This window comes from Anas platyrhynchos, chromosome Z, assembly GCF_047663525.1.
Source record: "Anas platyrhynchos isolate ZD024472 breed Pekin duck chromosome Z, IASCAAS_PekinDuck_T2T, whole genome shotgun sequence".
NCBI lineage: Eukaryota > Metazoa > Chordata > Aves > Anseriformes > Anatidae > Anas > Anas platyrhynchos.
The window spans coordinates 72,646,963-72,672,009 of NC_092621.1; the positions used below are offsets into that span (position 1 = coordinate 72,646,963).

The following is a 25,047-nucleotide window of genomic DNA, read 5'->3' on the forward strand; positions in this document are numbered from 1 at the left end:
GTTGAGTTGGTCACTGAGGAAGGACAGCTGGGATGAATTAAGCAGCAGAATATATTCATGAGTTACGAATTCGCTGGCAGCTCTTTAACTGTGCTAATTCTTGGTAGTTGGAGAGGTACAAGTGAAAAGGAAGCTGGATCTTGAGATGTAGCAGATGAATGGTGCAAACAGCTTGGAGTTAAGCAGTGCTTTACAAGAATGTTGCTAGTAGTCTTGTGGTTAAAAGCTTTTTATTCCTTGGGCTTCCTTGAAGTCAGGGTGATTCCCTGTGAGGAGCCCTAGTGTGGCTGGGAGTTAAACAGCAAATGCTGGGCAGGTCCTATTTAATCTCAGTAGCTCAGAGATTTACAGAAAGACAACAGCACAGCTTTATCATTTCTTCACAAACTTAATATGATTCTCTCTCTCTCTCTCTCTCTTTTTTTTTTTTTTTTTTTTCCACCATGGGAGCTTGTCTGTATTATTCTAGGTTTGCTGTAGTTGGTCATGCATGCTTGCTAAGTAAGGTGAAAACATTTAGTCTTCTCCCATCCCTCTGGATCACCAAGTAATAACATTTGAACATGGGTTGCTGTCAAACAGAAGCTCCATCCAGTGCACTTAGGACCCCAGGGAGTCCTCCCACCCCAATCTGTTGCAGCAATGCTGCTGCAGCCTGCTGATGCCTGTTCCAGCCGGCAATTACCAAAACATATGTGTTTTGCTCACACACACTGGCTCACAAAGGTCCTTGCCGTAATTGGACATAGACACCCAGTGTCACCGGCTGCTGGCCCTACAAAGACCCTTTGATTCCAGGCATGCATTTCCAGTTGTGAGGAGTTAGTCCTGTTGTGCTTCCTGCCTTCTGATCTGGCCTGAAGGTCACCAGCAGAATATAGACAAGCACAGACATGTTAGATGTGCGCATACATGTTGAAGGATAATTAAGACTACAGTTTAATAAGATCAGACTAGCTGTAGAGCAAGGCTGTGCCAGGTGAGTGTCCTGGCTCACAGCATACACTGGTGCAAGTGACACCTTTTGCCTGCTCTCTGTACCTTTCTCCAATGCTTGTTACTTTCCACTTTGCTTTCCCCCCATTGGGTCTGTCCCCAAACATACAGTTATTTCACTCATTCCCATTCCCCCTTGATCATCTCATCATAAATTTGCCCTTTTTTCCTTGAGAACCATGATAATCCCCCTTCTTATCAGCTCTGGTTGAAGCTCCTCAGTGTGTGGTGTTCTTCCTCATGTGGCCTCTCAGCAGCTGGAGAACTCCAGCCTTCAGTGTTGTCTCTGTTATCTGCTGCTTCTTAGGGTTTGTGCATCTGGTTATTTATTACTTCTCTTATTTCCCATCTTAGTCTTTTATGTTGAGTGGCCGTGGACCAGATAATACTACCACAAACCAAATGCTTATATGTTCTGCATCTCCTTACATTTATTGTGGTAATGGAACCTGGTAAGGAGCCACAGACCTTTTTTCACTATGCTGAAGTAGTGCACAGGCTGAAGATAAGCAGGTGCTCACTGTCTGGGATCACACTACCTAGCAGTCAAACTTCAGGCAGCCTCAAAAGATTAAAATTTGTTGAGAGTCACAGTCAAAACAGCAGGAAGACCATGACAACAAGTCTGATGTTTCCTTCTTCAAGGAAACAAGGCCAGAGAAGATGAATGCAAGGGATTAGTTCTGGAACTGTTTTTGTTTGCTTGCATGTCTTTTGAGTCATAATCTGCAAACAATGCTGACAGCAAAGTATTAAGAAAGCCTTATGCTAGCATTGCATTAGCAAGGGTCACTTTCTGTGGCTCTTTTTCTATGATGGCCCATGTTATGTCAATGTCTTAACACAATTTTGCTTAACAGACCAGTTTTGTTCACTGGAAAACCTTTGTGAGGGTTTGCAAGGGGGAAGCATTACTTTAAATGACTGAGGCAAAAGACAGCAACAGTTAAATGTATCAGGACATGCTTTTTCTGTTCTCTGCCAGGTGCTGTATCAGGAATCCTCCGGGATGATATTTCAGCTGCAGTCTCAGGTGGAGGACTTGACCTACTGTCCAGAGTTAATTTGAGGCTTTTTGCCAAATTTCCAGTTGGAGCCCCAGCTAAGGCAGCACCAGGATGTAAACACTCCTGCACCAACATACCAGCTGGAACTTGCATGGGAAAATGCTGACAGGGGGGTCACAAAATTTCCTTGGGGACCCTGAAAGGACAAGTGATTTTTTTTCTCCCAGCCTGCAGAAAGGAGCTGTGAGTGTTCAGTAAGTGGGACTGAAGCAGACTGACTGCATGCAGTCTTCTGCAGTGTGCTGGCACATACTGATATAATCCTGCTCTACTTACTCCCTGTCTCCTGGTAGTTCACTGTGAACTAGACTGTCAGTAGACAAAGATGGAGCAGAATGTTGTTACATGTGTTTTCCGCAGCTAGAATTTGCTGACATTTAACATTCTGGTTAAATATGATTGCACTGTGAATTTTAGCTACCTCCATTTCTACAGGAGGTACACAGCAAACTGCACATATTTCCAAGTGCTGGGCAGCAGCAATGTGCAGCTGAGCACTGAGTTAGTTACATGTGATTTAGGTGCTATGTTAGACAGAAAAGCTGGTGTCATAAATTCTACAACCTGACTGTTTTTGTAGTTGGATGAAGGGAAGATAAGGTTCTGTTCACAGTTCTGCCTTTCTATCAGCAGGTTACTAGTGCTTAATTTCTTAATCTAAAAAGCGTCACAGAAGCTCAATGGCCTATGAAAGCCATTTGAAGAATGGTAAGCAGTTAAGAAGCAGTAGAAATGCAAAGACAGATTCAGTAAATAAACCTTCAGAGGGAAAAAAAAAAAAAAAAAAAGAAAAAAAAAGAAAAAAAAAAAGGTATGAGGGGATAGAGAAAGAAATGAAAAAGGAATGAAAAAGGAACCAAGCAAAGGCATTGAACATTCTGGTGGAAAAGAAATAAATCAATCAATTTCACTATTTAGATATTGGAAATAATTCCTTTAGGGAACATTAGATGCATAAGGAGATATGCCTCGAGTAATGTCTTAGCAGGTGGCTAAGACAACGATAGTAGGAAGAGGAGAGGTTAATTACCATTTTTGTAGATCACTGCATCTTCCTCTTTTGCTGCCATTCTGATGAAGGAAATATTCACGTGCTCTCCCTTGTTTGCTGTAACAGTTAAGGCCACTGGGTGGAATGAAGCTAAAAAACAGAACAGGACATAAGTTTAGGATAAATAGCAGCAGTTGTTATCTCTACCTGATCTCTGGGCTGGAAGCTGGGAATGGTTTTACTGGATGACCCCCACTCAGATTCTGATGTTTAAATTGCCTTATTGCACACACTGACTGTTTAGCATCAGCCATCTCTACCCTGTGCTTTTGCAAACAGTAATAATAATCTAACAATAATCTGAAACATCAGAGTGCTACTAGAACCTGGAGCATTAAAATAGAAAAAAGAAAAAAAAAGAAAAGAAAAGAAAAAAGAAAAGAAAAGAAAAGAAAAGAAAAGAAAAGAAAAGAAAAGAAAAGAAAAGAAAAGAAAAGAAAAGAAAAGAAAAGAAAAGAAAAGAAAAGAAAAGAAAAGAAAAGAAAAGAAAAGAAAAGAAAAGAAAAGAAAAGAAAAGAAAAGAAAAGAAAAGAAAAGAAAAGAAAAGAAAAGAAAAGAAAAGAAAAGAAAAGAAAAGAAAAGAAAAGAAAAAAGAAAAGAAAAGAAAAGAAAAGAAAAGAAAAGAAAAGAAAAGAAAAGAAAAGAAAAGAAAAGAAAAGAAAAGAAAAGAAAAGAAAAGAAAAGAAAAGAAAAGAAAAGAAAGAAAAGAAAGAAAAGAAAAAGGGATTTTGGTTGAGTAGTTGGAAACACTTCCTAACTAGGAACTCCACCTGGCTGTAAAATGCTTTCCTAAGTTTCTTCATCCCTTGAGACATTTTTCAAACAGACTGGATAAAGTACTGGAAAATGTATTGTAAGGAACAAGCAGTCGTTGGCAGACAAATAAATAGGCTGAGTGACTCAGTTCTTTACTGGTTCAGCTTTCTGGTGCAGAACAGTTGAGACAGATCAGCATACTGCAAGGGTTGGGGGAGAGGGGGGGGAGGCAATAAGATAGAGTGGCCTGTCTTCGTGTTTGTTCAACTGCTGTCTGTAAATGCTGAGGGTGTTAGCCTGCACTGAGAATAAACGAAGAAACTGTTCTCAGAGCCAGTGTTGTTTTTACCAAAATACTCTCATCTGAAAATGTGACTTAATTAAAATAGAGATTTTGTGGGAGGAGCTTTCTAGGTCAGTGGTATTTTACAATTTTCTAGTGGATTTTTCAACTGGAATTGCATTCAACATTAATAATTGAATTAAACTTCCAAATATTTATTTTTTATTTTTAGTTTCCAGGGAAATAGAAATTCATTTGCCTGCTCAAAAAGGAAAAGAAAGTACTTTTATGTGTTTGTTTATAGCTCTTGATTTAAGAAAAAAAGGTTGTAGTAGATAGAGGGATTTTCAGAGAATTTTTGTCTTTTAGATGTCATTATCAGTAGAAGAAAGGTCAAAAGACCATTGGGGTAGAGGCAGAAGAATCTCAAGAAACTGTATTTTTTGTAACCAGTGAAATGTTCGTTTTAATTGCAATATATTACTTTAAAACAAGGTAGGTGAGATTAAAGATGCTTCCTTTTTTTTTAGATGGAAAGTTCCTAGGGAAAACTGAGGGTTTTTTTTAGAATAAATTCATATTTTCTTATAGTTTTAGTCCTGAGATTTTATGTCCTACTGTTATTAATAGATATGTCATGTGTCCAGAAAATTCTGAATTTTCCTGGAAGTTGCCTAATCAGCTCCTTTTCTGAGTCTTTTACATCCTTGTACTCTTCTTTGTACAGTGCCCAGGGATGTGAAGCATTGATTTTTTCTAGGCCATTTTCTCTTTCTACTATCGAGGCTGTTTAGCCTTAAGTGCCTCCCATGCATGCTGCTCTTAGGTCAGCCTCTCCTGCATCTTGTTTCTGCCAGCTTGCAGAAGCTCAGTGCTACTGCCCTTCCTTCCTTGCTAGGAAGGTGCACGGGACCTCTCCAACAGAAAGACTCACCTGAGCCTCAGCTGGGAGGGATTGCTTCAGAGCTGTTCATGGTCCTGTCCTGGTTGTCTCTGTACTTGTTACATGTACTTGTACATTTTTATTAAAGTCAGATTAAGTCAGATTTATTTCATGGGATATTTTGTTTAAGGAACACCTACACAAGTTAGTATAAACTGGTAGGCAATTTAATCATAAAAAAAAAAATCCGTTTATCTTTAATTTCTCTCTCTTTTTTTTTTCTTTTTTTTTTCATTTTTAGAAAGCTATCAAGGAACTACTTTGGTTCTTGCCAGTGGTCGCAGAAAACAAATCTGGAGTCTGTGACTGAAATTTGGTTGCGAATAAATATAGAGGGATAGGATCAGAAAACAGGGGTAAAAATCAACTAACTTCCTGTTATATTTTACATGTTATAGAGTTGTAAATAAACATCAGGTAGATGCTGCTCCAAAGCTAATATGAAGCTATAATGGTGTTAATATCTCCAGAATAGTATTTTGTAAAATCTGAGGAAAAAAAAAAAAAAAAAAAAAAAAAAAGTAGTATTTTTGCAATATTTATGGAAATAATATATTAATACTTTCATTTCAGAATGGCATTTTAATTTTAAATCAAAATGATTGTGTATCATTATGTGAAATAATAATAAGTAAAATTTGAGAAAAGATTAAAACATTTCTGTCAATCCAAGCCAGCCTTTCTGCCAGAATTTTCTTTCCTTGTGAATGTTGATGTTTAAAAGTTTTATTTCTAACTGAAATGAGCCTCTGTCATATGTTTTCACAACTTCCTCAGTAAGTGCTATCTAATTGATTTCAGCAAGACTCTTCCTGCATGCTACAGCAGGAATCCATCGAGCTTCTGCCAAGTTACCAAGGTACTGGTATCTCTGCTTATGTCTTAGAGAAACAGAGAATTTTCATACAGAATAATGAAAGAAGTTCTCATTAAAAACGGGCAAGCAAAAACTAAGAGCAGTCCCAACTTCTGTCAGCTGCTGAATTAGATGTTATTTGTGAATAACAAATACCTGTTGAAAACCGTGAAATATTTAGGAAACAAAAATTCAAGAGCTTTCCTAAAAACGAATGGTTAGTTACAAATGATCATAAGTGTTTTAGTTGTAGTGGTTCTGGACTAAATCTTGTGAAGAATTACTAATTGTTTTAACAAGATATTAAACTTTTGTGTTTCCATTTTCTTTCCTTTGTATGTTGTTTAGCTTAACCACAAGCCTTTTTATCTTCACAGTATTGTTGCAATGGAAAGGAACCCACGGTCCCTGGTAGGCTCAGTTCCAAAGTATTTTTAGACTGTGAGTTGTATTTCATGATTTCACATCTTGAGTGTGCCAATTCCTTATAGAGACATAATGAACTGAGTTGCAGGATAAGTGTTGTAACGTTCTCTCACTAGTGTTTCCATTATTGTCCCTTTGCCTGCTCTGGAGAGTTTCTGTGGAAGAAACTCAAAATCATATATGTGAAAAAACATATTTATGGTGTAGAGAAATTGAACAAACTGTGTATGACTAGATGCAGGGCAAACTATGTAGTGTTCTATTCTAGGTGTGTATGCTATATACAGTATAATAGTTACTCCCCATCTACATGAAAAGCATAGTCTGATCCTTATTATTGCATGCATGAATATTACGTGTGTAACCATAATGCTGAAATACTAAAATATGCAGGAAAATGGACTCCTTACTTTCAGAATGGCACATGTGTAGAGTGAAATAGGAAAATGAATATGTTATTCTTCCTATTATTTAGTGAACGTCTTCACTGTATCTTCACATCTGACAACAGGTACATAATAAAGCAGGTGGCTGTTTCCCCTGCCATGAAGTCAGAGGGGCTACCCAAGTGATTGATGCTCAGTGAGTGTTTCAGTGGCTTCTTGGCCAGAGGCTGTAACACAGTGGCTGGATTTTCAAAAGTGCTTCTTCTTCCCGTGTCTTTTGTGTCCTCAGTTGGAAACGGCATGTTTCAACTCTTGCTTAACTTTCAGTGTTGGACAACAGGCTGCGTCTTTAAAAATTATTCAGACAACAACAGTAAAGGGCAAAAAGGCATGTTTTCCAATTACAGATGCTCTGCCAAACTGCACAGTCCTTCACTGACCTTTTCTTCCTCTTTCTGTGGACTTAATAGCTTTGAGAATGTCTGTCATGCCTCTTTCTCACCCATCTAAGCTGATTAGACTGTTCAACACTGTTTCTAGCTCAAATTTTGTTAGTCAAGCTTTTGCAAGGAAAATCTGAGGAATAGACTCAAACTCAGAAATGATTCATAGAAGCATACCTACAGCTGACATGAATGCTGCATTATTTCTGGTTAGAACAACTTTTTGTTCTTTTGTTAGAACAAAATAAGAAGCTCTCAAAGTTTGATTAATTTCTCTGTTGCTAGCTGCACAGATAGCGACTGCAAAAAATTTATCGATTCAGAGGACACGCATCCACACATGAAGGTTGCTGTACACGGCAGCCAGAGCTGTGCTCAGCTCATCGGCATTCTGCCAGAGGGAGGGTCAACATGAAGATGTCATTCCCTCCTCCAGAGCTTTCCATGGGCTGTTATCTTATGTCCCCCTTCCCACTGCAGCTTCCTCTGAAATAAAAGAATTAACTGCCATGCAAATGAGGTGGACACTCAGAGCTTTCCTGGTGAAAGAAAACCCTTCAAGACAACATTGGGCCAGAAGAGACACAAGACAAATAAAAATGTGCTTGTCCTGCCCACCTTTCTTGGAACATTCCCATACCAAGAGAAACAAATAGACACCAGCCATAACTCAGACAAAAGAAAAATCTCTTTTTCTAATTTTTTTTTGTTGTTTTGTTTTGTTTTCCTAGGACTGTGTCATTTTGGGAGATGATAGTTCCTCTTCTTACTTTAGAAATTAAGACAAAAAATGTCAATTGCCCTAACAGCCCAGCTGCTGTGGTGTAAAGTGTTAGCAATACAGTAAATTGTGCTAAAATCAGTGGAAGTTCTAAAAACTTGATTTGCTTTGGGATACTGGCCAGAATTCCTTGATTTTTTCTGTAGTTTATGGTAATCTCTGTGCTTTATAATTTGTCCTATAAATATTACAAGGCCATATACAGGACAGCGTGATGGTCTTTGGGAAACCCACCTTTGCGCCCCACTATCTATCTCACTGCCAAAATTATTTTTTCTATTCTTCATAGCCTTACAACACAAAGCAAATCCAAAGTGTAGCGTGCAGTGTATTTTTGTGAATAACCTTCTTAGAATCAGAGAAACTTCCCTGGAGTCCCTTTCCATTGTTGTGCTGGATTTTTTGTGCTGACAGACTGTGCAAATCGGAAGTGTTTGATGTGTTGCTATGCCGAACTGTGGGCAGTTATTTTCCAGGCTTAGGTTTCCTACCAAGGAAAAGGACAGCAATGTATGTCTGTCTACATCCCAAACCTGTCAAGATTTGAGGTGTAACTGTGTTTAGAAATCAAGGGTCTAGAGTGTGAAAATTTCAGGGAAGGGGTTTTCATGTGCATTATTTTGTGGCATCAGTGAGTCTTTATCACCTGACTGCGTGTTCCTGGCAGTAGCCAGATGCAGGCAGAGCACCTATAGATGTCTGACTAACTTCCACGAGGAAATGACTAGCAGCTAGTATCAATCAGTTGTCTCTGCACTTCAGAAGAAAAACATGGACTTGAGCCCGGTCTATTTTTGTTGACTCCAGGCAGTCTTGCCAGCTCTGGAGCCACTTTCATGCCCACTTGTGTTAACCATGGACAACTGCTGGTGTGCACACAGTGACATGCAAAATTCAGCTCTGATCCCCATGCAGTACCTCCCAGCGGCATCTTCATGGTGTGTATCCTCGTCACCTCATCCTTGAGCTTGCCTTCACAGTAGTATGCTCCAATAGTCTCGCTGGCCTGTTCCCTTTTCCACACCACCGTTTTGGCTGTGGCTCTCTTTGAGTCTTCACTCACTTCCAGCGGCTCTCGGTGCTGGTTTGTCACATCCTCGTGGTCTCGGTCAATTGTGATGGACTCACGGGAGCGCCACTTGGAAGTAATACAGATGAGTGATGTCTCTGAGTTGCCCACCAGAGGGAATGAGTTGATCAGTATGAGGTCCAGTGCTGCTTCCACTTTACCTAAGAAAAAAAAAAAGCAAACAGCAAGTGAAGAAAATTTACTGCAGATTTTGAGTTCACAGCTAATCAAATCATCAGAGGAACTGTTTCATCCAGCATGCAGGCTTCCTCTGGTTGAGTCTTACACAGCTTTATGGCAAAATAAAATGACTGCTGATTAATTGTTCTGTTACAGCTAGTAAGAGTTTAGGATTTACTTAATATGTCAAGAACAGATAAGCTTTGTTCTTCTCAGAAGAAGAAATAAACCTGCCAGGCTTGTGTAAGTACTTCCTAAAGCTGTTTCAGAAGCCCAGGGAAAATCTTGGGCTGCAGAAGCAGATGGCTCCTTGATTAGCTGGACATGTACACAACTGCCTCAAGTGTGGTGCTTTACCACTGAGAGGACTGGTTATCATCAGGTCGTCAGCTTAACAGAGTTTCTGCTATGTCCTCTACATGGGTTTAATATGTATGAATTCGTATTAGGAGGATGTGTCATTCAGCTTTACGAATTAGCAGTATTTTGAACACTTGGAATACTTTTTCAAATATTTTGAAAAAATTTTTTTTTACTGCCAGACTTAGTTGTTCGAATGTGGATGGCAGCAGGGGAGTAAAAGTCTCCTATAATCAACGCTTTGCAAATAATAGGTGTGTCCCTTCACCTTTGAAATCCAGGGTAAGGAGAAGGGAAACGGTAACATTTTTTCCAGCTGAAACAGGAAGAATAATTGATTTCTTTTATTTATCACATCTATTTTCCTGCTTTGGATACAAGCATGCTTTGTATTTATACAGAGAGACTCAACATTTTAGTGCCATTCGGCTTCCAAAGGTTTCTTTCGTTGGAAGGAACGGGTATAGTCTTAGATAAGGGAGGCCAAAAGGTCTCAGTGCTTACTGCAGCCTTTGCGTGTGTCCCTCCAGCTCGGGGCCAAGGGAGGAGGTCCTTCTCTGCTTGCCATGCCAGCAGCCACTCTGGGGACCAAAGTATCTCAACAGTGCGCTGACACTCACCACACCCAGCCCTGCAACAGCCACCACCCCGCGCTGTGCCAGCCCAGATAACTCGCGGTTACACAATGGAGAAATGAAACCTCCTGGAAAGGATGCAGCATGCCGTTACAGTAAACACTGCATAAAGGTAGGGGTCAGCAGAGTCAGTTCATCCTGCTGCACGTCACAAAAGTAAATCCTTGGAGTGAAGCTAAAGAGCTGTGTGATACAAGTGAAGCCAGACTTGTGCATTTGTTCCTAGGTCATTTGTCTAAGTATGTTTCTTATCTGAGGAGCATTTGTGCTCTTAACTGTGGGTCTGACACACCAGCTGTAGGCAGATGTGGTTCAAAACTCACCAACATTGAAGGCAGAGAGCTTTATGTTAGCAGGGATCTGTCCCATGGTCTCACATGCCAGGTGGAGATATGCTTAAAATCATAAATCGCAAGGTCCCGATTTTGGCAGACTTCCATGGATCTCAGAATCAAATCTGGATCCAGACTGTGTGACTTGCTACAGTGATCTGAGTTGAGATCAAGAAGGGTGCTGCAGGTTAGGTTGCAAGTATTTTGATGTTTCTGCCTAGCATCCACAGGGCACAATATGCAGGCTGATGGACCCACATTGCTGGGGTCCCTCGGGAGCTGCTGTGTATGCAGGCCTCTGGTTCCATTTCTCTGCTCCCAGCACTTCTCTGTTCCTTCACTTCCAACACAAAGTGAAAGGTGACAATAACACTTCTTCTCGCCCTGTATCTCAGCCTTTTAACATGCTGAGAAGTAGTAAGAGAAATCTGAGTTGTAAGTGAAATCTGAGGACTAGCTTTTGTGTTGCCTTGAGTCCCTGTGCAAGATAGAGCAAGGCATTATCAGATTCGGTGCATTTGCTGCACAGTTTTCTGTTTCTTTGGAGCGATACAAATTGTGTAAGTCAAGGTGTAGAACAACCTTAGCTCAGGCCTATCACTCATTTTTACTTGTGATTATTCTGGAGGAATCCAAATCTAGTCACAGCTGGATGAGCAGTGTTGGTGGATTGTCTAAATATAGGCGTCCTTTGGCATATTAAACCCTGTGGAGCAACTCAAACACCTGTGTGATGCTGATGTAACACAGATGGAGTCTCATGTCTTTACGGAGCAGCATTTAAAGTCCTTTCTGTGTCTAATACGGAGTAATATTTATGCTTAAGTACTGAATCATTCCCCAGACATGATTTGGCAGCTAAGATTTCACAGTTGGAGTATATTGCATGCAGAAATTAAAATACATCCAGGTGAAAGTTTTGCACTAAGTAAAGGTAGACTTCAGGTGTATTTTGAAAAGATTGACCCCTGCAGCGTGTTTACATGAATGCATTTCACTAGTTCAGCTCAAGAGTCTAGCAGGACTGGCCTTTTGAAGTCAGCCTAAGGCCTCTGAGGTGACAGGAAAGCTATCCTTGACTCCCCTGGGAGTTCCTGTGCTCAGGTTATGGAAAAACAGAAACAAAAACAAACAAACAAAAAACAACAACACAAAGAACAACAGAAAAGTGTAAAATCTACATATGCTTTGTGCTTAGGGTTTCCTAGAGCATGTCTTCCTGGTAATGCATCTCAGTAAGGACCCAACCATCCTTGCTGAGAAGTAATTTTCATTACCTAGGGCTGCAAAAAGTAGACAAATCCTGCTCTTGGTATTAGTGAATACTTTGAGCATGCAAGGACCAAATAAGGACAACAGGATTTGGCTCTCTGAGAAAAGTACAACAAATACAGACAGGAAACAGCCTGTCCCTGTATCAGTGACAATACTCCATGTTTCCTTGAAAAAGTCCTTTGACTCCTGCCCTGGTCCTTAAAGGACTGACCTATCAGGAAGGCAATTTGCTGTGTGTGCAAATACATCTAGAGAAGGGAGAACACTCACAGAAGCTGGTGTTGAAAATGGGAGATGCCATGCAGAGAGGATTAATTGCCTGATACTTATGGCACATGTTCACTGTTGCATAGTGCTTTGTGCTTTCCTGGCACAGAGAAAATGGCATCCTCCCGAGCAGTAAGTTTAAATAATAGTGCACCCACTGAAACCCAAGTAGCAAAACATATGCAGGGAGACCTTTGCCCCTGCCTTAACTACAAGACTGTGCTCTCTCTTATAAATTAAGACTGGGCTGTACTGACTGGGGCAGCACCAGCAAGACTTTTTCCTTGGTCTTTCATAGCTTCTCCGGTACATAGTCCTCTGGGGAACAGAGTGGAACAGAATAAGTGTGTATCATGCTTTTTCTGCAGCCTCTATGCATTCTCATTCCCTATCAAAATGCCATTTGAACAGGCACACAATCAACGTGTTTTCAGTGCTTTGTTGCACCAGCAAAACTTGACAGAAGCTTGATCAAACACCTCTGGGAAATTCCCTGGAACATATCCCAGACACAGGTCTGCTCAAAGAGCAAGACATTCTCTAATAAAATTTGAAACATCACTTCCCTAGACCAGAACTGGTGCTAGACACTAGTTTGGGAACAAAACAATGAGGCAATCTCAAGACGAGATAACTTAATGCCATAGATGAACACATACAGCAAGTGCTATGAAAATAGAAAATTGCAGAAAACTGCTCAAGTATTTCGTGATTTATACTTAACATTTGTCTGGTTCCCGGGAAATCATGGAAATACTCATTACAATTTCTGCCTAACACGAGGCCTTTGAAAAGTTCCCTGTTAACTGGAAAACTGTCAGTACTGTGCAGTGGCTAATGCACCTCCACCACAGCAGTCATCCACAGCAATCAGCTTCATCAAGGTGAACAATGACCGTAACCCACTGCCCCCCAAACACATATTAACCATCAGTCCAAATTTGCAGAGTTCATTGTGAATGCAAAGTTCTGAGTAAATGTTAGTAGGGTAGTAGTGGGAGGAAAAAAATTGATTCACAGCACTACAGCTATTGAAGATCTAATGATGCTTTCATTTTCATGATATTCATTTTAATGATATTTTCATTTGTAGAGCTTTGTTATTAATTACTTGAGGTGGCTATGAGATGGAAGTCCTTCCCTTTGCATCTGGAGCATAATAAAGAAAAAAGAAGAGCTGTTGTAGGAGGTGGTTGGAAACATCAATTAATTAATTAAGAGAGGAGGTGAGGAGAAAGCAGAAAGGTTTTTACCTAGTAAATTCCAGCTCTTTTTTCATCAGGTATAGTGAGAGGAAAGAAAGGTGATGTAAGTTTGAACTGCTTACTTGTTTTTATTACTGTTATTGCTTGGATCGCAAATTATTTCTATTAGCTACTACCTGAAAATGTGAGTATAAATCATAGAGGTACTATACTAGAATCTGTGCTTAGTGTATGTTTGGTGTTATGTTGAGAGCAAAGCAATCAGTTTCATATTTCTGTTCTAATACTAACCACAGGGCTGAATAATTATTTTGAAACTGGTGAAAATGTGTATCACAGACTGTCAAGCCACCAACCCTGCTCTCTTTCATGTTTCCTAAAAAAAAAAAAAAAAAAACAACAAACAAACCACAACACCAAGAGGTTGAAAGTATGCGGTTTTGATATAGAGCAAACCTAACTTGCGAAATCACCCGTACTTCAGATTTCTCCTTGTATCTTGTTTTGTACTTATCTGTTCAGCTGCACACTCCTTGATTCTATTTTACTGCATAAAGCCACCCAACAAACTAGAATAATATAAGTAAGCTATTTAGGAAAACAAATATCAAAAATACAAGCAATATTGCTGAAAAAAATATAGTATTTGATTAACTCTTAGTGAACTACTGAATGAATTACATTGAAATCTATTTATTAACAAATTCATCAATTTAGAAGATTGAAATAATGCAGCTGAAATATGAAGAAGTTAACAAAATAGAGACCTGATCCGTTACTCCTAAGAAAGAAGAAATGAGTACTCCTTACTTAATATTAAAATTAGTCAGAAACTGGCCCCAAAAATTAGCTGTTTAGGAATATTTTTTATGTGGAGAATAGAATATATGTTGCACCCGAATTTGGCTATTATTATTATTATTATTATTATTATTATTATTATTATTATTATTATTATTATTATTATTATTTGGTGTGCGCTCAATATTTCTTATATAAATATTGATTATTTTTTGGTTCATTCTCCAAAAAAGTAAGTGATTTGGGGAGCCTTTGAAATCACATATTCATTTTATTTGATTTTATGTGACTCATTTTTCTTTTGGTGTCCTGGAAGCTTCGCCTGGCATGCAAAGACAACAGCAGCTTGGGTGACTTCTAACAATGAGTCAAATTCTCCTCTGAGAGCTCAGACCTCAACAGGAAGACACTGCAGAGATTATTGTTACTCCAAACAGATTAAGGCACTCCAGCACATAGCAGCAGCAGCAGGATAAAAACATAAAATAAAATGCAGAAATGTTCCTGAAAAACAGCTCATAAAAGAGCAAATAGGTTTGCCAATGAAATAATTTCTGTTGTACCAGGTGTCCAAGGAGAGGCTCATACTTTGTGTATCTCATGGATGCTACTAGGCAGCTGTGGGACAGCTTGTAGCTCAACCAATGTGTCTTATCCTTAGAAACAGGGCATTGTTTTGGGAGGAAAGGCATTGTGAAACTAAAAAGAGGCCAAAATTAGTGACAGAACATCATTTTGCTACTTAGTAGAAGTGGGAAAACCTGAGCACAAATGTGACAAATGTCATAGTCTGCCAAATCTCCTAGGGCTAATACTTTCTTAAGGGCCCTAGGGTACATCTGGAGCAGCTGAAGGAAATGTGTCTACTTTCAGAAGAAAGCAAAACTGTTTTCTCTACATTCCAGTAGTTTCACAACTTATCAAATTTTTTTAAGATGATAAGGCTAGAAAAGAAATACTCGTGCAATTTGTTTCCTGTTTCCCAACTGAGGGTGCCTAAAGACTTTTGTGTGGAGTAATCCAAAATAAAGAAAGAAGAAAAAAGCTTTCTCATGACTTCTCCTTGTGCATGGTTTTGTCTTCTGCAAGTAAAGCAGAAAACAAAATGTCAGCAGAAATTTCTTGAGCAAGCAGCTGACAACATGCTAGGTAATACTGAAAAAGGATAAAGAATGTGGGACAGCTTGGGCAGAACAGGCTAAATCCAGTGGGGTTTGCAGCCAGCCAAATATGGGTACTGTCATCAGGGAAGTACTTGCAGGCAAGAGTAAGTTTGTCCATATCAAGGATGGTCCTTGTCAGTTGCTTTATGAAGCTGCTCTGTGCACCATGTAGGCATGTTTTTTGGGTGCATGTGCTAAGATGAAGTGTACAAAATAACATATGCAATAATATTGCTTTCATAGGATGTATCAGAACAGATAGCACATGTAAGGTACTGTGGGCTTTGGCTGCTGGATGGCCATAAGCTGTTATGTTCTTGCCTGTCTAGTAGTGTATCCTCATGTTGCTGCTTACTGACTTTTCTGAGCAAGGTTTTTGCTGTTTCTGAGTACACTTTTTGACTGTCCCTGAGCAGTGGCAGGTGTAGGTTGAACAACTAGCAAATAATACAAGATAAAATTATCAGCCCTGTCAGAAGTGCAGATGGAACTGCATTGTCTTGAGAAACTTGCTAGACTGCAAAAGGGAGATTAACCAAGCCACCACATTAGACAAGGTGACACAGTGCAAAAAATAGATGAATATCAGATAAGCAAAAAACTGACCTTGAAGCAGAAAGTTTAAGTACATCACCCCTGAACAGTGAAATGTCAGATTTGTGAACCTGTCTTTCAAAAATCCCTTCAGAACTTAACAATGACCCAGTATCCCTGAGTTATAAAAGTGCTTGCGTTTTCTAGTGATGAATTAGAAAACGAATTTTCATGGGATTTGTTACTTCATTTTGATATGACCCTTTACCGATGTTCTTAGTACTTGTTCTTAGATTGGGTGTCAGAAACATAGAACATTGTAGAGCATTGTAGAATATCCTGAACTGGAAGGGACCCACAAGGATCATAGAGTACCACTCCTGGCTCCACAGTGGACAACCCCAAAACCAGACCCTGTGTCTGAGAGCATTGTCCAAATATTTCTTGATCTCCATCAGGCTTGATGGCATGACCACTTCGCTGGGCAGCCTGTCCCAGTGCCCGACCACCCTCTGAGTGCAGATCCTTTCCCTAACCCCCAGCCTGACCCTCCCCTGTCCCAGCTCCATGATGTTCCCTCCGGTCCTGTCACTGTCCCAGAGAGCAGAGCTCAGCATCTGCCCCTCCGCTCCCCTCATGAGGGAGCTGCAGGAGTTACCAAATCTGCACCCTAAAAAAACAGTCAGCATTTTAAACTCTCCACAGGAAAGCCTATACTTCAGACACGGTTTGGTTCATTGGCTCATTCAGTGAGTCTCCACTGAACTTGCAGTGGAACAGCGTCCTTTACATGATCTTCCTAGTAGCTTAGGGTAGATAATGTCTTCAGAGAACAGTCCTCCACTGCAGTATCTTTAATCACATTTTGTTTTCATCCCTCAGGTCCCAGGTGCATCTTACACAAATACGACATGAAGGACTTCCAGAAGCAGGTCTCCTGGAATAGACAACCCAGAACTGGTCATGGTGGGAGCTGACACTGGACCTGTATGTCCATCCCAGAGAGCTAGTAGAAGCATCCATTTTTGAAGTATTTGTTCTGTGCCCACACAACACTCTCCACACCGGAATGACTGCTGTGGAAATCTCTGTTTAAGTGACAGGACTGGGCCAAGCAGGCTGAAGTCTACCTGACTGATACAGAGTAGATCTCCCACACAGGTGGATCCTCCCACACGAAGGATCAGCTCCACATCTCCCCTGTCCTAAAGCCTGCTGCTCAGCTGCAGTCAGTCTCTCTGACTTGTATGCTCCCTCTTTTGCACCTAAAGCCTTCCAGATGAAATATATGTGGGGATCAGACAATCTCTGTAAAATGTTTCAGCTTCATATTTTTCCCCCCTAAAGTGAAATTTCAGCAAAAAAGTAATCCATCCAACCAACTTAATCATGACTAAATATCCAGACAATCAAATATGTATGTACATAATCTGTATCTAAACCAACAGCATATGTTAACACTTGTGAATGTAGCATGATTTCATTTCTCCCTTTTAGGTTTGATTCCTTTGGGTCTGATGCAATGCCTCTACACCCCTGACTGTTCCCAGCTGCTGGAATGGCCTTTGGGCACAGACGCTTGCTGAGAGCCACCCTGCCTCTCACTGGGGCTGAACTAGGCACACACCAAAAGCAATCTATATAGCTATAAAGAAAACTGAAGACATTTGGGCCACTTTTGTAATTCCATGTAGGGTAGGTGCACAGAGCTGCTGCCTGCACAGGCTGAAGCTGTTGGTTTTGGCTCCTAGCTGCAGAGTCAGGGCAGTGAGTTAGGTCACAGCTGGAATCTTTTTCTTTGCAAACATATAGTCAGCAGTGTAACTCAGAAAGAACAGCTCTCCTTTCTCCCAAAATGTAGATATATCCATTTGTAGTCATGACTGTCTTAGCAGACCTGTGTGGAGGTACCAGGAGTCAGCAGGTCACCAAGGTTCAACCAGTGATTCCTGTGGCAGGCCTTCAATTCTGGGTTCAGTGAACGCTATATCTCAGCAACAATCTAAATTCTATCTAAATTTGAGGCTCATGAAAAAGACAACAGGACAATTACATAAATGTGGCCAGCAGATGCAACTGCTGGATCTCACAAATCAAATATGCTTCAGGAGCAAGAGCCCTTTTTAGATTTTTTTTTTTTTTCTGGAATTTGCATTAGTAATTGTTTGATTGTAGAGTCATGGGGTCACAGAATGGTTTGGGTTGGAAGGGACCTCAAAGGCCATCCAACCTCCTGCCATGGGCAGGGACACCTCCCACTAGACCAGGTTGCCCAAAGCCTCCTACAACCTGGCCTTGAAGATGTCTGACTTGTAGGTGTTCGAAATGTTCTGTGTCAGTCTAAATAGTTTCAGAATACTTGAGATTGAAACCTCAGGCATGGTTTGTGTCTGCTTCTAGAGTTTTCAAGAGGCTCAAAAAAACAGCACCTCAGCCACAAGAGAGACTGTGGTCAAAGTTCAGGTGCCACTGCAGTCAGATGACAGCCGATCTGAAGATGCTCATGCAGTCCTAGTCTCTATTTATGGGAAGAATGATAGTCATGCACATTGCCACGGACATGTATGTGAGAAAGTGTATCAGAAAGTGCACCAGAGAAAGTGTTGGTTTTCTATACGTTAAGTTAAGGTTCATAAAGAAAAAACACATCTTGAGACAGAATTGTTAGAACTTTCCAGTCTGTAACTAGAAAATGCAATTTCTTTGTCATTTTGAAGGGCATACAGCATCATAATTGTGCTTGTGTGCATTTTTTAATGTATATTAAAAGCTGCTTCACTTTCTGAATATGTAAAGGAGTCATGTAATAATAATATTTATAGTTATATGTATGTTTTTTATGATAACACCTACTGATCCCATCATGGGATATAGTACTGAATTGCACTACACTGTTAGTTCCACTGTTACCCTTTCTTTAAAGGCTAATGTAACCTTTTGAGTCTTTTACAATATATGGATCCAGAAGCAAAATCACCCAGCAAAATAAGAAATCTAATGATCTTAGAAACCCGCTGGATCTGATGTTACTGGTAGCGCAGAGCTATAGCACCAAAATTTCCATCTTTGAGAATGGAGACGTCTGACAATGTGTTTGTTTCCTGCCAGAAGCACTCAACAAAAAGTGCTTGAAACTGGGTTTAATTGTCACCAGTTTCCACAAATCTTTCTCAGGGTGGCTGATTTGCCTAGACAAGGCTCACACACCATAATTTCTGAGAATTATCCCCCTGTGAGAAGCTGCAAGCAGAATTCCAGACCATTTGAGGAAGCTTGCCTCTTGCAAGGGGCAAGTTGTGACACTGGGCTACTTGTTTTGGAGTAGGTGACTCTGGAGCACTTTTCTGGTCCGTGCTCAGCAGGGGCTGTACCGCAGTGTGGCCCTGGGGCTCAAATCCCCATTGCAGGGCATGCTCCAGGATTGCTTTGATTCTACAAAGCGTTGCCTGGAGCAGAACCAACCGAAAGACACACAGGTGGTGATGCACAGTTTAGTTTCAAGAATCCCTCTGGAATTAAATTCAGTTTGTCAGTTTAGCTGGAGGCTGACCGTGGCAATCAGTGGCTCTCTGGGCACCATGACAGGGGGTGTATAGGGGTACCGAACACCAAACTTTGAGCTCTGGCTGCGAATGGAGTACTGTTATCAAAAAAAGGAGTTAAATCAAAGGCCATTCTTTGTAGCTGGGGGCATGCTGATGGTGGAAGAGGGTGGGGTGGTTTTGGAGCCTGCCCCGCGGCAACCCACGGGCAGCAAGGAGGTGAAGTGGTAGTGGGAGCAGAGCCCCTGCTGTGGGGCAATATCAGTGCCGCTTTCCTGAGCTCCGCCTGTGGTATCTGGAGGAAAGCGGGCTCGCATTGTCTTCTACCGCTCGCCCCAGGAAACATGATATCATTCCCAAACAAAAGCGGGAAAGCTGACAGATCTATTGAGATGGGTGTGACTGCGATACACACCTAACCAGCCAGCTCCTGTGGAAAGGGTTGTGACGGGCAGCCCATCAGCACCCCGCTGCCGGCACTGTCCACCCACGCCGCTTGTCCATACAGCCGGCTGCTTGTTTCTGCCATGCCTGCAACTTCATGGGCACTGCCTGCCCTCCATGGCATCGTGGTGTGTACAACATGAAGGGTGAGGAGAAAGAGCTGGGGCAATCGGTCTGTCTCTCCTTCTCCATCCATAATGCTTAGAGCACCAGAAATTGCCTTAAAGCGACGAGCTGGAGGTGAGCTGAGGGCCACATAGCGTGCAGCTAAGCAGTCATGAAACTTAAGCCACAGAAGAGGAACTGGTAAACAATGTACAGCCTATTACAGCTCTGGCTAGATAAGAATACTTACAAACACATATTCAACAGATTGTAAATACATTTTTTTTTTTTTCCTTTGTTAATCTCTTGCTTTTTCTAGGTGCCAAAATAATTAAAAAATCAGAAACATCTCAAGCTCATTAGTTCACTTAGCTATTAACGCGCTGCTAATCATGAAGGTCTAGAAACTGTAAAGTGAGTTACCCTGCAAGGAGGACTTCTGCCTCCTCATGCTTCTTTCTGTTTTTCACTGCAACACAATCTGCTGTTTTACAGTGCCTTGTATTTCTGCTGAGAGATGGACTGGAAGAACCTATGTGTGTCTCGGTGACATGTTTTGGAGTGAGTCTGAGGTTACTGTCTGAGATGTATTTCTGTTTAACAGATTATGCATGGTGTGTGAAAAGAAGCTGAAGAAACTGTCCAGAAAATCAAAAAATGAGAGGTGATAGCAATGCTTAAACGCTGAGCAACCGAGAGTCCCATGGGAAAAGAGCAAATCTTCCTCAGGACTATGCTTGTGATAGCTTCAGCAATGATCTCCCACTTGCCTGTTCTGAATGCTATAAACCAGATTTGCATTAGTATATTTCTGCTGTGTACCCTTCTGCAGATGTCTCTAATGACTAACTGCTGACTTGCTAAAGTAATCTCATTTGCTGATAATACTGAACCATTCTTCAGCTGTGCTTGAAGTGTTATTAATTGGCCCTATACAATGTGCATTCTTCCGTCCTTTTTGTCCACTGACTTTCATGCGGATTCCAGTTGCAGAATCCAGTCTAGAAGCTTGTACTGGAATAATACTTGTCTAAAATCTGGTACGGGAATACCTGGAAACGTCAACACTTCCTGTGGCATTTCCAGTTCACAAAGTGAGGCACAGAAGGAGTTAACATTTAGTCTGTGTCTAGAGCAGATAATCTGGGGGAATGGCACTGATAATTTCAATGTAATGAGCTTTAGGAAAAAGTTAATACCTTCAGACAGCAGAGAAAACCTGTTGCTGTGTGCATGCTCAGCACATAGAAAGAAGTAGCAGCAGCTTCTGGCCATAGCAGCATGCTCCCTGGTAGCTTGTACTCTGTCCTCCCCTCACTTGCTGTGTTCACCAGGGTAAGTGGTCCCACTCAAGCAAACACAAGTAGTTAAATCAATTAAGATAACTCCTAGAATGAGGAGCAGGGACTTGTGTTTTGCCTGTGTGTTGGAAGCAAGAACAGCATGACAGGTCGACTACAGACAGTAAAGCAAAAGCTTACCTGAAATCATCAGGCTGAATCCATAGAGAACCAGATGTGCTAAAGGGTCCATGCTTTCCAGGATATATCCATGCAGTTCTTGCAGCCACTCATGGAGTATCCTTTTCCTGGGGCAGGAGTTTACCAGCGACTCTCCTCCAGCATGCTACGCCGCAGCGTGTTTACAAGTCACGGGCAAGAAACCGGCGCAGCGGAGCAGGCTGGAACAGTCTCATTGCTGTCTGAGTACAGGGAGTTTAAGTTCCTTTTTCCTGTTTCCTTTGTAGATTAGGATGGGAAAGGCAGGATCTTAAAGGCATTTTTATATCAGCAGGGCTGCAGGGCAGCGCGAGCCCCGTCCATCCAGCAATACATCAAAACGGTTATCGAGAGCTGCTGGGGGAGCAGAGGATGGCTGCTGGCCACCGTCAGCAAAACAGGAACAGCGGTGGCATCCTCCAGCCGGCAGGAGACTGTGAGCAGAGCCTCCTCCTCTGAGCTACTGTAGGTGGAAAGTGTCACCCCCTTCCCTCAGCACAGATTTGCTGGATTCTCAGGCCCCTCTCATCTTTCCAGTTACTTTTCGACCCGTGTGGAAGCTGCTGTCTGCAAAGCGTCTCAGCACCCAGCAATAAAATTATGAAATAAACCCTGATGAAGCAACCAGTTGCATCCAGCACAGAACAACTCCAGCCACCATCCAGCCAACCACCCCATTACTTGGTGTGCTTTACTGGAAACAATTTTTCTTTACTTCTGACAATTGGAAACAGATTGAAAACTTGTTACGATAATAAATCCTAACTAGAGTTTTTATGACTTCAGTGGAATCAAAATGCCACATTACTTGGGGGGCTCAAAACTCAGAAGCTGAAGCAAAACAAGAGGAAAAAATACAAAGAAAACCACAAAAAAATAGTAAAATTAATGAAATAAATGCAGAGGCAGCACTCAGATAAATTAGTGTAATTGCAAATAAAGGGCAATCATATTTACCAGTTGACTAAATATAACCCATGACAATGCACCATTTGAAAGTCCTGTAGTTCTGCCAAGATGCTAACACCCAGAATGACTTTTACACAAGTATGGAAAAGCAAATGTTCAGCATCGTTTTAGAAAGGGGGTGCGGATTCATCCTACCTCAGTTTTATTTCCTTTGGAAGACCTTTTCCACTTCAGTTGGTGCAGATTTCACAGAGGAAGTCATTCACACCCAAGATCTAGTGACTTGTGGTCAGAAGGGTGTCACCTACAATGATTCAGTACATTAACCCAGAACTGCTCCTTACAACATACCCCCAAAATAAAACAGAAACCAAACCAGGTAGGAACTTAGATTGAAAATCTATTTGGAAAAACATGCACCACTAAAATTCAATTTAAGGCTTTAAGGAGGCAAAATATAAAGTATTTCCCTGGTCTGGTTCCTCTGACACACATACATGTGTTTTGTCCATATTTGATTTTTGAGAACATTTTCTTCCTCTCTGAGACATGAAGAGGAAGTGATTATTCACACTCCAGTTGCATGTTATCCTATATAAATCTAGTGGTATAGGTCCCTCCATTATCAGAACACTTAGTATATTGCCAGACACTGAGTAGTATTACCACAGTTCCCATCTACTTATAACTTCGCCTTTCCTCATTTTTTCTTCATTGGCTTCTGATTTGCTAAGAGGGGAGAGGGGATAACCAACATTAGTAAAGACTATGCTTCTCCACTGTTATTCTGAATTTAGCGTTCTTTCTTCTCTTCTCTTCTCTTCTCTTCTCTTCTCTTCTCTTCTCTTCTCTTCTCTTCTCTTCTCTTCTCTTCTCTTCTCTTCTCTTCTCTTCTCTTCTCTTCTCTTCTCTTCTCTTCTCTTCTCTTCTCTTCTCTTCTCTTCTCTTCTCTTCTCTTCTCTTCTCTTCTCTTCTCTTCTCTTCTCTTCTCTTCTCTTCTCTTCTCTTCTCTTCTCTTCTCTTCTCTTCTCTTCTCTTCTCTTCTCTTCTCTTCTCTTCTCTTCTCTTCTCTTCTCTTCTCTTCTCTTCTCTTCTCTTCTCTTCTCTTCTCTTCTCTTCTCTTCTCTTCTCTTCTCTTCTCTTCTCTTCTCTTCTCTTCTCTTCTCTTCTCTTCTCTTCTCTCCCTTAAATCTCATTCCCCAGTGCATAAAGAGGTCACTGAGAAGGAATGTGCACATTTCCCTTTATAATGCACCTAGACGGACAACAGCACATATGGACTGCAGATGATACTGATTTTATAGTATGTATAAATGACTGGGTCAGCTGTGGGAGAAATTCACTATTTTTTGAATGAGTATTCACCCTTATTCAAAAAAAGCTTATGCCTACTGGTCATTTAATGTGCCCTGACAATGTAGCTATCTCTGGGATACAAACAGCTAGCCTAGACACATAATATTTCACAGATACAAGAAGAATGCAAATTCGTGTTGAAACTGGAAGGGGTAGAATTTGATTGGGATACCAGCCTCATCAGGTACATGCATTTGGTTTTGTTTCATTCTATCATTTCATTGTTGAAATTTCGAATAGCATCTATTTATATGTGTATATTTTAAGATTCAGCAATTACTTAATGCGTAATAAGTGCTTAAGCTCACATCTGTTTCTATTTGGAACACATTTAAACATCACAGTTTGATTTTTGCTCCCATTGAAGTTAGAATTAATCATGTGACAAGCTTTTGGAATTTAAACTATTTCACTGTTCTGGCTTGATTTACCCATATGTAGATGTCTGACATATTTAAGTGTCTTCCCTCACCCCCAAAACCATATTGTCAGTAAAAGAAACAAGGCTGAAAGTGAGGATGGCAGGCAGAGTAAAACAAGGCATTGAGTTACTCCCACTTTCCTTGCACATGGGGCTAATAGAGGCTGTTGGCTTCTGGGCTGACCAATGGACATGCCTGTGGGACATCCTCAAGTGGGTTCACAGCAGTGTTTGCACCCCATAAGCAACATCCGTTGGCTATTCCGAAGGCACTGGGGGAGTCGGAAAGCCTGCCCAGCCCTGTGTGCTTTCTGAAGCATTCCCTCAGGAGCATCAGTCTTGTTGGTGAACACGTATCAGCATTCACATCTAGCCACACACCCATCAAGGCAGCGTGCACGCATCTTTAAATTAATTAAAGCAGGGAAACAAGTTGTCTTTCGACACGTAGATATAATCCTAACGTTAAACTTGGGTTTTCATAACTCTGTTTGCCGAAAGCTAATTTTATGATATGTCAAGTGCTGTGAACTCCTGACACCAGGCTTTCCTTTCTAGATAAGCAGCACGCTTGTCTCAAGGACAATCCATTCATGCACACTGCAGCACATGGAAATATGTGAGGAGGAAAAAGAAACAATGCTACTCTGCACTTCTTTAATCAGGTAGATGTGTTAGCAGAAAACACATATCCTCCCGCAGTGTCTGAATGTATTATGCTTTTTGGAAGCAAGCCATTACTTTGTCCTTGACATGATGTTAATATGTGCTAGCAGGAGGCCGTAAAGCACCTTTAGGAGTACTGCTCGCTGCCATCAGCTAAAGTGGAGCAGAGGCTCATAACTTATGGGGTTTTAAGCTGCCTTCCTTACACAGACCTGGCTGTCCCCCACAGAACAACCCATGCCACTGGGGCTGACCACAGCCTGACAGCCCCCTGGTTTGGGCCCTGGCAGTGGGGG

General features: G+C 41.1%; 1 protein-coding gene across 1 annotated transcript in view; it reads right to left on the reverse strand.

The window, feature by feature from the left end:
• Positions 1–21,610, reverse strand: part of TEK (TEK receptor tyrosine kinase) — a 42,861-nt gene extending 21,251 nt beyond the window's left edge. The window contains exons 1-3 of the mRNA XM_013095202.5: positions 21,382–21,610; positions 8,907–9,218; positions 3,094–3,204 (exon numbers count right to left, since the gene is read on the reverse strand). Coding sequence (XP_012950656.2) covers positions 3,094–3,204; positions 8,907–9,218; positions 21,382–21,433 — 475 coding nt within the window. The 5' untranslated portion in view covers positions 21,434–21,610. The remainder of the gene's footprint in view (positions 1–3,093; positions 3,205–8,906; positions 9,219–21,381) is intronic.
• Positions 21,611–25,047: the final 3,437 nt, after the last annotated feature.